This window comes from Phyllobates terribilis, unplaced genomic scaffold (assembly GCF_046119375.1).
Source record: "Phyllobates terribilis strain yellow unplaced genomic scaffold, ASM4611937v1 Scaffold_2__4_contigs__length_985480577, whole genome shotgun sequence".
NCBI lineage: Eukaryota > Metazoa > Chordata > Amphibia > Anura > Dendrobatidae > Phyllobates > Phyllobates terribilis.
The window spans coordinates 514,421,216-514,437,144 of NW_027362762.1; the positions used below are offsets into that span (position 1 = coordinate 514,421,216).

Genomic DNA, 15,929 nt, shown 5'->3' on the forward strand with positions numbered 1-15,929 from the left:
ATGGATCTGGAGTACATATGCTGGCAGTGAGAAGGTCATGTGCCTCCTCTAAGTGTCTTGCTTATCAGAACAATCTCCTGCAGCAGGTTTGCTGGTCCCCAGAGCTAGTGAGACACAGGTGCTGACCCCTTCACTGCCAGCATGTGTACACCAAACTTTCCATGCTGCACAAGATTATCAAAAATTAATTAAAGGCTGCTTAATCTTTACACTGTTAAAACTTTATCTTGTTGCATGTATGTATTGCGGCCACAATGCAACTGCTGCATGTTAATGTAACAACATTTTTTAGCTATGAAAAAAACATTTTTACAAAGGTTTATTTGTTTGGTTTTTTTTACAAAAAATAGAATTGAACAATTTGACAAAAATCACACCAAAAAACTTCTTGTCTATTTTTGAATTAGTTTCGACACAATGGACTTAAGTATTATTTCTTTTAAGATATTGCCATCTGGTGGAGGAAAAAGGAGCAATCAGCAGGTATTTAAAGGTCGAGCTTCTCCCTGGACTGTGAAGCTAGCCTGCAAGACATTGGATGGCACTTTTGTTACTTGAAAAGGTTGCTGACCTCCAACATAAAGGCTGAATATTCCTGGTTCAAGAATCCAGTAATTTGTCCAAATAGCTCGCTGTCGAGGCAAAACTGAGAAAGAAACCTTAACAGATCCACTCTGCGGAATTGTTAGTCGTTGAACACCTACTAACTGCCAGCGGGGAACTGGCACAGATGCATTGGACCAGCTCATGTATGCTTGTATTACCTGTGGAAAGGATAAAGAGGTTACATAACCGTATGTTCATGACAGACAGTACAAGCATAAGGCAGCCATGAAGGTCCTGTGTAATATATCTTTCTCTTTATGTTCCATAGACATGCACATAGGCACTCAGTTGATTTTTCTGGATAACATCAACACCATTTCCACTCATTGTAATCTTCAACTTTCTAGAATATTAGAAGTTATCCATATCTTGGCCTTTAATATTCTCTACTATTTTAGGTCTTCTAAGGAATTTGTAAAGGGGCCATGATATACTGTATGTATACCATGGCCCCTCTGCTGCTCCTGTTGTCTTTATCTTCCTCCTGGTTTAAACGTCATGCCAGCACCATCCTAGCCATGGGCTGCGGAGGGGCTGTGGCAGAGCGGAAGACCCTACCCACAGTCCCGTCTCGATGCACCAAGCTATGATTATAAGAAAACTTCAAACCCCGATTACACAAAATCCACAGAACACATTTCTTCACCACAGGAGCGTTTTAATCAGTACTATAGTGCCAATATGGCCATGTGTATACTTTACTTAGCAAAATCCTGCTGACAGGTTCCCTTTAATGAACAAATCTGAACACTTTGGGCCAGTGTGAATTCAGTTGCCGTACCATGCCCTAGTGGCTGTGACATTTCTCTGCAGTCTTTGTTGTTTCACTCTGTAGGTTTTCATAACTGTTCTGAATCCTCTATTCAATTTTTAATGCTTTTCACTATATTTTTTTATCTGTGTGTTGCTTAGTAATAATATTGCAAGATATGCACATTATGCTAAACCTTTTGCTCCTGACTATATAAATCTATGTTTTAAGAAATATAGAATGAAAGTTGTTTTATTCTCACCTCATCTCCTGTTCTTAAGCCAGAATTTTTCACCTGTACAAATAAATCAAGGGTTTCGCAAAGTTTAAGGATGCTTGGGGTGACCACCAAACCACTGTACTGAAATGTAGTATAGGAAAGCCCATACCCAAATGGGTAAAGAGGGATCTGCTTTCCATAATAGCGGTATGTCCGCCCATACATGGTGTAGTTTTCCATTGCTGGCACCTTAAATAGAGAACAAACATTTAGGCCCTTTTATTTTATGCTCTAATCCTAACACTATTGAAAGACATCCATTTGATACGTACTTGGTCCATCCCGGCTGGCCATGTGGCTGGAAGTCTGCCACCTGGATTTGTTCCTTCAGCTCCAGTTAAAACTTTAGCAATTGCAGTCCCCGCAGCTTGGGCAGGGAAGAAACACTCTAAGATAGCGTGGACACCGGTACTGTTCTGAGCCCAGGAAACATCCAGAGGTCCGGCATTAAATAGCAACAAGACAAGTGGACGGCCTGCCGCTGAGAGGTTATATAAGAGCAATAAATTCACTGATAACGGAATAAGCTTTATGTTCTTCATTAAATATCAGTATACATTGAAGCGATAAAGTACAGTACAGACCAAAAGTTTGGACACACCTTCTCATTTAAAGATTTTTCTGTATTTTCATGACTATGAAAATTGTACATTCACACTGAAGGCATCAAAACTATGAATTAACACATGTGGAATTATATACTTAACAAAAAAGTGTGAAACAACTGAAAATATGTCTTATATTCTAGGTTCTTCAAAGTAGCCACCTTTTGCTTTGATGACTGCTTTGCACACTCTTGGCATTCTCTTGATGAGCTTCAAGAGGTAGTCACCGGAAATGGTCTTCTAACAATCTTGAAGGAGTTCCCAGAGATGCTTAGCACTTGTTGGCCCTTTTGCCTTCACTCTGCGGTCCAGCTCACTCCAAACCATCTCGATTGGGTTCAGGTCTGGTGACTGTGGAGGCCAGGTCATCTGGCGTAGCACCCCATCACTCTCCTTCTTGGTCAAATAGCCCTTACACAGCCTGGAGGTGTGTTTGGGGTCATTGTCCTGTTGAAAAATAAATGATGGTCCAACTAAACGCAAACCGGATGGAATAGCATGCCGCTGCAAGATGCTGTGGTAGTCATGCTGGTTCAGTATGCCTTCAATTTTGAATAAATCCCCAACAGTGTCACCAGCAAAGCACCCCCACACCATCACACCTCCATGCTTCACGGTGGGAACCAGGCATGTAGGGTCCATCCGTTCACCTTTTCTGCGTCGCACAAAGACACGGTGGTTGGAACCAAAGATCTCAAATTTGGACTCATCAGACCAAAGCACAGATTTCCACTGGTCTAATGTCCATTCCTTGTGCTCTTTAGCCCAAACAAGTCTCTTCTGCTTGTTGCCTGTCCTTAGCAGTGGTTTCTTAGCAGCTATTTTTCCATGAAGGCCTGCTGCACAAAGTCTCCTCTTAACAGTTGTTGAAGAGATGTGTCTGCTGCTAGAACTCTGTGTGGCATTGACCTGGTCTCTAATCTGAGCTGCTGTTAACCTGCGATTTCTGAGGCTGGTGACTCGGATAAACTTATCCTCAGAAGCAGAGGTGACTCTTGGTCTTCCTTTCCTGGGGCGGTCCTCATGTGAGCCAGTTTCTTTGTAGCACTTGATGGTTTTTGCAACTGCACTTGGGGACACTTTCAAAGTTTTCCCAATTTTTTGCACTGACTGACCTTCATTTCTTAAAGTAATGATGGCCACTCGTTTTTCTTTACTTAGCGGCTTTTTTCTTGCCATAATACAAATTCTAACAGTCTATTCAGTAGGACTATCAGCTGTGCATCCACCAGACTTCTGCACAACACAACTGATGGTCCCAACCCCATTTATAAGGCAAGAAATCCCACTTATTAAACCTGACAGGGCACACCTGTGAAGTGAAAACCATTTCCGGTGACTACCTCTTGAAGCTCATCAAGAGAATACCAAGAGTGTGCAAAGCAGTCATCAAAGCAAAAGGTGGCTACTTTGAAGAACCTAGAATATAAGACATATTTTCAGTTGTTTCACACTTTTTTGTTAAGTATATAATTCCACATGTGTTAATTCATAGTTTTGATGCCTTCAGTGTGAATGTACAATTTTCAAAGTCATGAAAATACAGAAAAATCTTTAAATGAGAAGGTGTGTCCAAACTTTTGGTCTGTACTGTATAAGACAGTGGCTACAGGAGGAGGATGGAAGGTAATGTTGAAGACTGGTTCCAGAAATGGTATTTCATAAACTGGTTTATTTGGATGTCTATATAATGACTGAGACAAGAAATCATATGTGTGTGTGCTGTCAGTGGATAGAACACGGATCAATGTTATTCAATATGGCTGTTCAGATGACAATTTTATTACACAGACTGAATAACCATGTAGAAAAAAAAATAATTACAGCATGTACTGGTCTCTTCTGTACTTTGGATGAGAATCACCTATAGGTGTGGAAAAAAAAATCAGATCCAATACAAAATACGGATCATTCATACTGCATCCGATTTTTAAGAATAGATTGCAAATATTAACATAGGAAACTGTATTTGATCAAGCACATGTAACTGCTCGGTCAGACGAGTGTTATACAGACGTGGGATATCGGGGTGCAACACTGAATGCACACTTACCCATTATAGCCAGTGTGCCAGTGCACATGACTGATTTTCCACATGATCCATAGGTCTGCCTGGAAAAATAATCACATCATGCACTATTCTGGTCAGTTATATGGCCCAGGCTAGTACATGTAAACAGCCCCTACACTCATCCGCTATATAGACATGCACACTGAGACAGTTATGTTATGGACATGACTGACCCGAGCTTTACAACAGCTATCTGAATCTGGCCTTAAACTTTTAATGTATAAAAACGGATGCCCTGCAGATTTAAAAAACGGCCACACAGATGATAAAGATCACATTATTAAAGACACCAGACTTCTCACAATTAGACATGTGACCCCGGAGTGCAGCATGAAATCAAATGAGCAAGGATACTGTGGATCAGTTAAAAAATAGTTGAAAAAAGTTATCCAAGTGACTTCAAACAAGATATGATCATCGGTACTAGACTACCTGAGGCCAGTATTCCAAAAACTGGCAACCTTGTGGGGATCTTGTACAATGGTGAACAAAAAAATATACCAAGAATTGTGTGATTGTGGAGAACATCCAACGAAAGGGGGTCCTGTGTACATAAACGATTCAGTGATGAAAGGGGTTAGAGGAGGATGTTAAGAGTTGTTATAATGAAAAGTTAAAGCGAACTGTGGCTGAATACAACGCTGGTTAACCATCTGTGTTGAATGGACAACTCGACGTTCTGTAAAACTGATGGGCCATGACAGGAAAAGGCCAGTCTGAGTACTATTGCTGTGTAAGCGAGAAAGAAAGTAAAGACCAGTGAGCAAAAAAATTGGATCATTGATTAGTGGGAAAACATTTCCTGGTCAGATGAATCCAGATTTTTGTTGCACCATGTTGATGGGAGGGTCAAAAATTTGGCTAACCAGCACGAATTAATGAACTCATCTTGCAAAATGTCAACAGGTCAGACTAGTGGAGTTGGAGTATATTGGTGTGGGAAATGTTTTCTTGGTACACACTGGGTCCCCTGATACTTGTACATGGACATTGGATACAAGGGCTTAAAAGGATACCAGACAGCTGATACATGCTGCCCAAACCGCAAACAGCATGTATAAGCCGCTGACTGTAGATTACAGCCATGTATGTTTGGCTCTGAAACGCTGCAGTGTTCCAGAGAAAAACATACTTTTAAAAGCGGCTTCTTCCTGCCAGCTGACAATGACTGAAAAGCCTCTGCCTGCGTGCAAGTATAGGCAGAGGCTTGGCAGTCAGTCAATGTCAGTGGGCAGGAAGAAGGCGCCAGGGATCCTCCTGTACGACTATTCAATACCGTGGCTTGTTACCCGCCAGCTATTAAAAGTATGTTTTACTTGAAACACCGCAAAGTTTCAGAGACAAACATTCATGGCTGTGATCATACACCCAGTGGCGTGACACACTGCCCATGGTTTGGGGAGCATGTATCAGCTGACAGGTTCCTTTTAACTAATCAGTATGGCCAAACAAGTTCTTCTCTTTATGGCAGATGGACATTTTCAGTAGGACAGTGCACCATGCTACAAGAGTTATGTTTAAACCAGCAGCATGTTTAGACATCCTATAAGACAAAACTCTCGATTTTGGTAGTATCATCTGATAATCAAATGTGCATTGAGGTTTCCTGACTCTCCTCCAACAGAAGATGTTAGCGGAGCATAAGGCCATACTAGATGTCAATATGGCTCGATCTTTAGTCCACATAAAAGCTATGTGGTAGTGTGGTAGTGACTTTTTCTCGTGTCTCCATTAAAATAATCAAGCATGCTGGTTTATAGTAGACCTGGGAGACATAGCTATCAGCTGAAGTTATTTCACGTGTTACCAGATTTTCTTCCATTCACCATCTATTTACTGTATCCTATTATATTCCTTATAGAGGCTATTGCACGGTTTCATTCCATGTGACCTATGCAATGCTAATTTAATAAGTAGAAATGTATATGATGATTTACCTGAAGCAACAGCATCTTTTAGTAATGTAGCCTGGAGACCAGGGAGTAACAGATTCTCTCTGTCATTGCTCTCCATCTCCACAGTTGTACCTAAGAGACAAAGAGTGAACATACTGAAATCATTGTATTGCCACCATTCCCTTTTTTTCAGTTCATCCAAAAAATACTGATCTAGTCCAGAAATTTCTTGCAAAAAGAAAGAGGTGGTTTACAGGCAAACTATATGTTAAGAAACTAACTTAAAATGAGTATCTTTTATTTTCCCCTGACTTCAATGTTTGGTATTTTATTCACGGTTTCACACGCAATAAGCATTCCAGGTGAGGAATAATCAGAGAAAAAGTATAATAGAAACAAGTCACCAATTCTGCATTTATCACCCACTCCTGAGAAAAAATACTGACCAAATACTGATAGTGGGGCCATGGCCTAAAACTTACCCTCGGTCATCAGCTGCTCCTACGACGCTCCTCGCTCTGAACCTGCTGTCCGCCTCCTCTCCTGACACTTTACTAACACCAATAGCAGGAGGGAGACATTGTCACGTGCGACAGATAAAGAAATAAAACAGATAAAAAAATGTTGGTGTCCCGAATCTCCACAAGGTGCAGAAAAAAAACCTATTAAAAAACATTTTTATGTACATTCCTGCTACTATGTGCAAGAATGGGCAGTTTATTATGAAAAAAAATGGTGAAAAGTACTCTTTAATAGACTGGTAAAAGAGTTTTATTAGGTTTATTTAGGTTAAAGCATTTTTGAGATCCCTAAAATCTAAAGCATTCTTGAAAATCGAAAACACGAAAAGCAGCTCCTAATTTAATTTAGTAGTTTGGGCCCTACATATGCTATGGATGTTTCCTGCCACTGGTCCTAAAATATTAACATTCTATTTAGTATTGAGAAGAGAAACGTCTAAGGGTATGTGCCCACGATGCGTATTTTATGCGTATTTTGTGCGGAAATTTCCGCAGCGTAAACGCATGTTATACGCATGTTAGCCTTCTGCCATGGTCCCCTATGGCATTCCACAATTGTAATGCCCATGCTGCGGGATTTTCCGCAGCGTTTTTGATGTGCGGAAAATTCCGCAGCATGTCAATTATTTGTGCGTTTACGCATGCGGAATTGCCATCTACAATGCAGTAGAAAACGCAAGGCAATTCCGCATGTGCAAAACGCGCGAATTACGTGCGAAAAACGCATGCGTTTTCCAGGAAAAAGGACATGCGGAAATGAAGCGGAGATTTCCGCTTCAATTGCGCATCGTGGGCACATACCCTTAGAGGGACATGATTAACTTGTACAAGTACATAAAGGGCCGATAAAAAAAAATATGATAAGCTGTTTCATGTAAGCCCCACCCCCCTCATAAGACAAGAGGGCACTCCCTCGGTCTGGAGAGAAAAAAAAGATTCAATCTCCAGAGGAAGCAAGATTTCTTTACCATGAGAAATATTAGTGGAACAGGCCTATATGCATTTTATCAGAAAATAAAAATTGAGACACTAGATTAGGAGGGTAAAATCTCTTTTAGGGCAGACTGGATCATATATTATAGTTGTACCTATACCCCATTCCATTTGTCGTCTTCCATCCCTTTGTTGACCTTGAGGGACATGTGTCTTTTTTCAAGTAATCTGATAAATTACGTTATCCATATCACAGAATTCCTGCAGTCTGTCAATGGCAGAAGACTGTAGTATTGTTGATGGAAATGTAATGCAATGTAACAATGATCGTATTTTTGGACTAAATGAAGCACCCCAGGTTTTGACAGTAGTAAATAGAAAAAACATATTTCCTACTAATTAATACATCCCTGGTAGTGTAAAGAAGTGGAGGAGTTACTATTACTAATTTTAATGCACTAGGACAGAGTAGAGAGGTAATAGACCTAATGTTAGTGTTTCTCTGCAGCACACATTATGTACACTCTCTGTAGGGTACACAAATCTGCTGCATGCACACTACAACCACATTCAGTTCAGCTGCATTTGCACACACATAATTTTGCTACATACACACATGCAGCTCAGTTACACCAACACACACAGTTTTGCTACATCAACACACACAGCTCTGCTATAGCAACACCCACACCCACATAGCTCTGGTACAATAACACACACACACACACACCACTCTGTGGCTTTGTGAAGCTCCTTCCAGGCATGTGACTGATCATATGACTTGAAAGGTCCTTCAGCTACTCATAACTTGAAGCACCCTTGCAGCTTTAGTGTTGTGCAAGTTCTGTGCATGTACCAAGTCCTGGTAGCTTTCTCCCCTGCCTGGCACCTATCAGATACATCCGTGTAGGGTAAGAGGAGAAAGCAGTGGATCAGTGATAAGGAATGATGCTATCTCAGCATTATTCTTGATAGTAGGTACTGGACGCAAGACTATAAGACGCACACATCTTTTAGCAAGGTTTTTTCTTACTAAAAAGTGTGTCCCATGGTCAAAAAAATATGATATACATTTTTAGCATTTTTCGAAAACAAGTTATCCTGTATCAAATATACATTTTTTTTTACTGTCTGTACCTACCAGTCCCAAGACATACAATGGTTACGTCAACAGTCTCGACCAATGCTTTAATCTCTTCAGATGAGTATGTCTTACATTGCGCATCACTGCATCCTGAAGCAAAGCTCACCTCCACTGGAAGCTGTGCAATGCCATTTCTGAGAAGTAAATGGATAATACTGATGTTACTGTTCTTAATGACTTCATGAAAGACATAACATGCGGTTGTACTGATATCCTGCAAAAGTCAGTGACTGCTTAAACCTAACAGTAGTATAGCCTATCATTGGGAAATTTTGTCACTTATGCTGGACTTGTATATTATTATTATTATTATTTATTATTATAGCGGCATTTATTCCAAGGCGCTTTACATGTAAAAAAGGGGTGTACATACAAAAGCAATTACAATAATCATGAATTAAATGTGATAGCGACTGGTACAGGAGGAGCTAGGGCTCACAGTCTACAAGGGATGGAGGAAGATACAGTAGGTGGGGTGTATAGTGTTGTGAATAAGTATTCTCACATTGAATTGTAGCGCCCCGAGGGCTCGGCTGCTACAGGGGTATTGCACCTCTGCCAGAGGTGTGGTATTCCACTCCCAGGTAAGGATGGAGTATGGACCAGGACTCAGCTGCATACACCACACTCACCCCATTTCCGAGGGACAGCTCAACGGTACTCCCATTAGACAGAAATGCAGGTACGACAGACCATGTCCCTGGCTGGAGTGGGGAGGGGGGAGGAAAACCCAGTGATGTAGGAGCAGATAGGGGTTGGTTCCTGAGCGTAGATAGGAGCCCATTGGTTGCTGGTCACCTGGGCCCATAGCTAGAGGGAGGTATAAAAGGTGGGCACCATCTTAGCTCTGGGTTGTTGAGTAGAGACAGGGAGTAAAGGCTCTGTAGGAGCTCTACTCCAGAGTGGGCCTAGAGAAAGGCCGAGGAGGAGAGTGGAGAGAGAGAGGAGGTGAAGGGGAGCTGTGGTTCTCTCTCAGTCCAGCTCCACGAGAAAGGAGAAGAAGGAGGAACAGAAAAGAGGAGAAGAAGAGACAGAGGAACAGAGGGGCTCAGGAACAAGAAGGTGGAAGGGACCCTAAGAACCCACGAGAATACCGGGTGAAGGGTCAGGCAGATTAAGGGTACCGGATCCCAAGTTGGTGGAGGAGAAACAACCCTCAGCCAATGACCGGAGGCTGTGACCATTTATTGGTGCAGCACCTCATCAAACCTGCTAGGAAGGCACCATAAAGGACAGCGGGGAACGGGGCCCACGTTTACCCGCGCAGATCCGCGGCAGCTGGACAAAAGTGGGTCACTGGTGAGGCAGGCCAGAGGAAGGATTGAAGGGAGTCCTGAGCCATACTTCTGAGCTGCCTTGGAGTTGACCGAGCCCCACACCTGGTGGACGCAGCACCGCTCGGGCTGTCACTGCTGACAGAAGTGACCCGGAACAAATGAACTGTGAGTAAAGACCCTGGACTGTAACTTGTTGTCTGAGTGCTCCTTCGCGCCTCCAGCACTACCGCTAATGGGACTCTCACCACCATCACTCCCACCATTCACTACACTGCCCTGGGGCTGCACTCTTCCCGTGGGGAGTCACACCACCTCAGCTGCACCCACCATCAGCCCCAGCGGTCTGCCCTGCAGCGGCGGTTCCTAATGACCGCACATCCACGGGTGGCGTAGTCGGACATCACTTAAAACATCTAAAAGACTGCCACTGGTCTGACCACCCTGAGCCACGGGACCGGGTCGCCACTACTACCCCCATCGTCTCCCTACTGCCCGGTTCCGAGTGCCCCACGGCCCAGGGGGCGAGTCAGAATGGTTTAAGAAGTAAGAAAATAATACCTGAACTGATATTACAAGAACAGCACATTTCATTCAAGTCCAAGTTTAACAGTGATTTAAACATACATAAAAAGGGGCCCCATAGCAAAGAATATCAGTGGCCGTCATTATGATGGTGCAGGACAGAATGGCTTACTGTTTGTTTAATTAATTTTGCCTTTGTACCCGCCAATATATTTCTATTAATATATAAAAACACTGTTTCCTAGAATATTGAGATCTAAATTGTTACAACAATCTTTTATATTTTCTGAATTTTTCTTCCTACCTGGGTGTGGAAATATATTGAGGATCAGGATGTGGCTCATAGTCTCCAAACAGTTCTTGTGCACTATCAGCGAAAGGACCAATTACCTGGAGGAATAAGGTTAGGGCTGTCAGGTTTCATGTATAGAGCATGTGCAAAGGAAAAGCAAGGCCATGCGAACACGTTGCGTTTTTGTCGCGCGGATTTGTTAACAAAACCTGAAGAGTTTCCTGATGCCAGCAAAGTGAATGAGAAACCTGAAGTGTCATGCACACATTGCTTACTTGTGACTTGCAGATTTGGTGCAGAAAATAATCTGCAGCAAGTCAATTCTCTGTGCATTTTTGCCAGCATTTTTCACCCATTGATTTCAACACAAAAACGCACCAAAAACACACGTTTTGATGCAGAAATAGTACAGAAATTTCTGCACACAAAATACTCAATGTTTGCATATAACCCAAGAGTCCTATGGCACCATACATATGCTGCAGCCATGTACACTCCATGTGATTCTGTAGGGCACCATATGGCAGATCTTCATACGTAATCATATGTAATCTGACCTAACTACCATCTGTTCGACATTATGCAAAGTCATGTATGCTTAAAACTTTTCGGACTCTCCAAATACTCTGTTCACTGAATTAAAGGCTGTGTGCACATGTTGCAGATTTGGTGCGTTTTTGTCGTGTTTTTTTCTGGCTGGATTTGTGACAAAACCTGAAGCAAACCTGAATGAGAAACCTGACGTGTCATGCACACGTTGAGTATTTTTTGACTTGCAGATTTGGTCACCCATTGACTGCACTGAAAAAACGCAGGCAATAAACGCAACATTTTTGAGGCTGTGTTTTCCTGCCAAGGGATGCAGAAGCATTGCAGAAATTTCTGCAATCAAATACTCAACGTGAGTACATATTCTTAAACCTGTATTTTTTGCCTATAGCAACCAATCATAGAGCAGCTTTCATTTTACCAAAGCTGTTTAAAACATATAAAGTAGAGCTCTGAATGGTTGCTGTGGGCAGCAAAGATGACGTCTCTTTGATACAATACAAAGGCCCAGTCATAAGCTATAGATCGGAGGCTTCCATTGTAACAAAAATGTTCATGTTTTTAAAGTGGAAAAACCACCGGTGGTGTAGTGACTGGTACGCCTGCTCTTGGTCTACTTCGTCTATCGCTCAGTCAGGGCACACTCGGAGAGGAGGATAGCTGTTCCTCTTTTGACAGGAGCAGGTGCCCTGTGCCCACCCTCTGCAGTAAAGATGGTGCAATGTGCTATCGCACTACAAGTAAGAAGAGGATACCGACTATGGGAGAATATCAACTATCTATTGAGCACGTGTGACCTGTCATGAACAAACTAAAGGACGTATCCATGGGCAATCAAGTAGGCCAAAGCCTCTGACATGCTGTTTTTTTTTAGGGGGGATATATCCAGAGCAGAGAGCATTTTTGGAAATTGCTTGCATTTGTCAATTTCATTTTAGGATTTTACTCCACTGAGCTACGATTGATATTGGTGGAATAACTCTTTAATTAGGTTAATGAAGATATAATAAGGTATTAAAACAATATTGAAAGGTGGAGCAAATAGGTCAGACATAGCGTCAAAAATAATGCAAAATATAAGAAGGCTTCTCACTCCAAACTTCTTCCCTTTGATGGTCTGCAAGTCCATAGGCAAGATGTCCCCAATGTTCTTGAGCAGTATAAAGCTCTTAATAGCAGCCTCCACAGCGAGGTCTCTGTGTTCTTGACTCTGAACAGAACTAAGGTCCAAAGAGCTGTAAGGATTCATATCTGGAGGATCAAATTCTCCCAACCGCATTCGGGTGTAGAACAGGGGGTACAGGCGTTGTTTCACCGTCTAGTGGATCATACAAGCAGAAGACAGGTTAATGTCTATTTTCCGGCACTTAGAATCTATATACAATTGGAACAGTAAAAAGCATGTGTTCAGTGGAACAGGATTATGTGATAGATCACCAGCCATCACATTTTGTTGATTTTCTAACAAGCAAACAGTAAAATTGTCAAAAAGTAAAAAATATTTAAACACTTAAATAAGGCACATGGCACAACATTTTTTTTGAGTATATGCCATTTTCTGTTTGTGGATTCTAAGAATGACTGCAAGGTTTGGGTATTAACTGGATTCTACACATAGTCTAATATAGCAGGGTAATTCTTGGCTGGAATATATTGATGCAAAAAGTGGATTTTCACTCTGAGCTATACATCATTTCCTTATGCCATTCTTTACCTCCAGCGTGATGTTGCCCAAATTCACTGCATCTTGTATTTTCATGAAAACATTGTCTGTCAGATTGAAGGACAGCTCCAAATTGCATCCAGAGTTCATAGAAGCTGAAGATAAATACCAAAAATTAAAATGCTGTGTCCTCCAACTCTGTTTTAAAATAAAGTCAGCAAGCGATTACAAGCACCTATCACCAATCTGCCCCTTTTAGTTAAAGAAGCACTCCTCCCATCAAAGTTTTTATCTTAATATATTGCAATCATTATATTATATAGCGTTGTGTATTGCTCATTTTCCCTTGAACCCAGCTAATTCTTCTCTTTTCTCTGCTCTATATAGAAACAGGAAGTCTCTTGTCCCTGCATTTTATCATTTCCCTCTTCAACTCCTGACCCAGCTGCTCCACTCTTCCCCCTGCCAGGGACTTTTGCAGTGACTCATGACTCATACAGGGAAAATTGACTGTCTGTTTCTACATAGAGCTTAGAAAGATTCAGCTAGTCAGTTTTTAATCACGTGATGTCATAGATATAATGGAAAACAGAAGAATTAACTGTGTAGAAAGACGAAATGAGCAATTGCAAGTACACAGTGCTATATAATATGATGACTGCAATATATTAGAATACAAATTTTGATGGGAGCGCTTCTTTAATAAAAAAGTGGGTAGCCCCAGACTGATGATTTGTCTAAATTTTCAGTCCAGTACCAAAGTCTAGCAGAAGTAGCTCTAATGTCTCCCAAAAGGGCCCGACTTTCTAGCAAAGTAGTGCAGGTAGTATTGGGTTATGGTATTCTGGCAAGCAGAGTGGGATCCTACTACCATCTGTTCTTGTAGAGACAAGATGTTGCTCTTGCCACATTGCTGCTTACTTTCCTTAACTGATACCGAGCAGTAACCTCTATAAAGATGTTACCATTCGGTAACAATTTAAGAAAGCACTTAAAGGGAACCTGTCATGTTCCCAAAAGCTATTAAACTGCAGATATTGGTTATTCTGCAGTCTAATAGAATTCTAAAGCTGCCGGCACGTCAAACTGAAAGCACAGCTACCAGAAGAAAATTAACTTTATTCCTCTCAGCAGCCTCTAGCTTTCAGTCAAAGAGGCATGGCGGCATGGCTTCAGACACCGCTCAGTATACAGTAAGCAGCAGCTGTAAGCACGCCTTGACACACTGACTGACAGCTGTCTCCGCACAGATGCGCCGCAGAATGAGCTGTCAGTCAATGTTCCAGGGCGTGCTTAAAGCTGCAGCTCACTTTAACTTCTGTCTTATTTTCTCATTGTTATTGTGTAGGAACTGAAACGGAGGATTGGGCTCATAATTCTGTTGCTGATTTATCTTTAGTCCCATTATCTACCCCGTATTGAGAGAAAAAAAGTTATATTGTAAGGGATCTAAGGTACAACTCTATTGCCTTTCATGTTTATATGACCAATGAGAGCCCAAAGCTAAAGAACTTTCGCAACAATCTTTGTTTCTGAGGACCTCATTAAACACAATAAACTACACAAATATAAGGGGCCTTCCAGGTAGATGATTATGTGGGGGACTCACCAATGGCAGTTTCCAGAAAGCTGCTGGTGTACCTGTGTGCCCACATAATAAATTCAACTGCGCCCTCATCACTTACAACATAACCTTTAAAGCCCCACTCGGAGCGCAGGATGTCAGATAGCAGCTTTTTATTAGCACAAGCTGGAACTCCATTTACTCTGCAAAACACAAAGAAATTGTAGTCACGTCATCAGTGGTAAAATAAAGCCTTTATCGAGTTGACCAGGACTCTATATTGATTGCTTAGCCTTTGAAAAGGTCACCAATATCAGATCGGTGAGGGTGCCACACCTAGCACCCCCAACGATCAGCTGTTCTTGGTGGTGGCTGGAAGTGATCAGCTTCAAAGTGGAACTACACAGTTTCGTTAACTATGTAGTGGCCCTAGCATGGTACTGCAAATCCACCCCAATTCATTCAAAAAGGGGTGGACGTTTAGAACTCAGCTGCAGACACTGTACAGTTGACAGTTGTGTAGTTCCACTTCGCAATTATTCACTTCTGTCCGTTACCAGTACCAAGAAAACCTGGTCGGTGGGGTTGTCGTGTGTCACACTCCCATCAATCTGAAATTGATGACCTATCCTAAGGACCACCCCTAATTCCTATACAAACCCTTTAATAGTTCTACCTGGGAGTTAAATTATAGAGAAACCAAACCAAGACCACATTACGGGGGTTCACCAGCAAAATACACTGCTCAGAAAAATAAAGGGAACACTCAAATAACACATCCTGGATCTGAATGAATGAAACATTCTCATTGAATACTTTGTTCTGTACAAAGTTGAATGTGCTGACAACAAAATCACACAAAAATCATCAATGGAAATCACATTTATTAACCAATGGAAGCCTGGATATTGAGTCACCCCCAAAATTAAAGAGGAAAAATACACTACAGGCTGATCCAACTTTGATGTAATGTCCTTAAAACAAGTCAAAATGAGGCTCAGTATTGTGTGTGGCCTTCACGTGCCTGTATGTCCTCCCTACAATGCCTGATGAGGTTGCAGGTGGTCTTCTGTGGGATCTCCTCCCAGACCTGGACTAAAGCATCCGCCAACTCCTGGACAGTTTGTGGTGCAACGTGACATTGGTGGATGGAGCGAGACATGATGTCCCAGATGTGCTCAATCGGATTCAGGTCTGGGGAACGGATGGGCCAGTCCATAACTTCAATGCCTTCATATTGCAGGAACTGCTGACAC

General features: G+C 41.9%; 1 protein-coding gene across 1 annotated transcript in view; it reads right to left on the minus strand.

Annotated features, from left to right (window-relative positions):
* Positions 1-306: 306 nt before the first annotated feature.
* LOC141218677 (uncharacterized) overlaps positions 307-15,929 on the minus strand; it is an 80,053-nt gene continuing 64,430 nt past the window's right edge. The window contains exons 7-15 of the mRNA XM_073665929.1: positions 14,719-14,876; positions 13,161-13,264; positions 12,540-12,764; positions 10,910-10,995; positions 8,804-8,940; positions 6,251-6,340; positions 1,910-2,118; positions 1,620-1,826; positions 307-764 (exon numbers count right to left, since the gene is read on the minus strand). Of these exons, the coding sequence (XP_073522030.1) occupies positions 477-764; positions 1,620-1,826; positions 1,910-2,118; positions 6,251-6,340; positions 8,804-8,940; positions 10,910-10,995; positions 12,540-12,764; positions 13,161-13,264; positions 14,719-14,876 (1,504 nt within the window). The 3' untranslated portion in view covers positions 307-476. The remainder of the gene's footprint in view (positions 765-1,619; positions 1,827-1,909; positions 2,119-6,250; positions 6,341-8,803; positions 8,941-10,909; positions 10,996-12,539; positions 12,765-13,160; positions 13,265-14,718; positions 14,877-15,929) is intronic.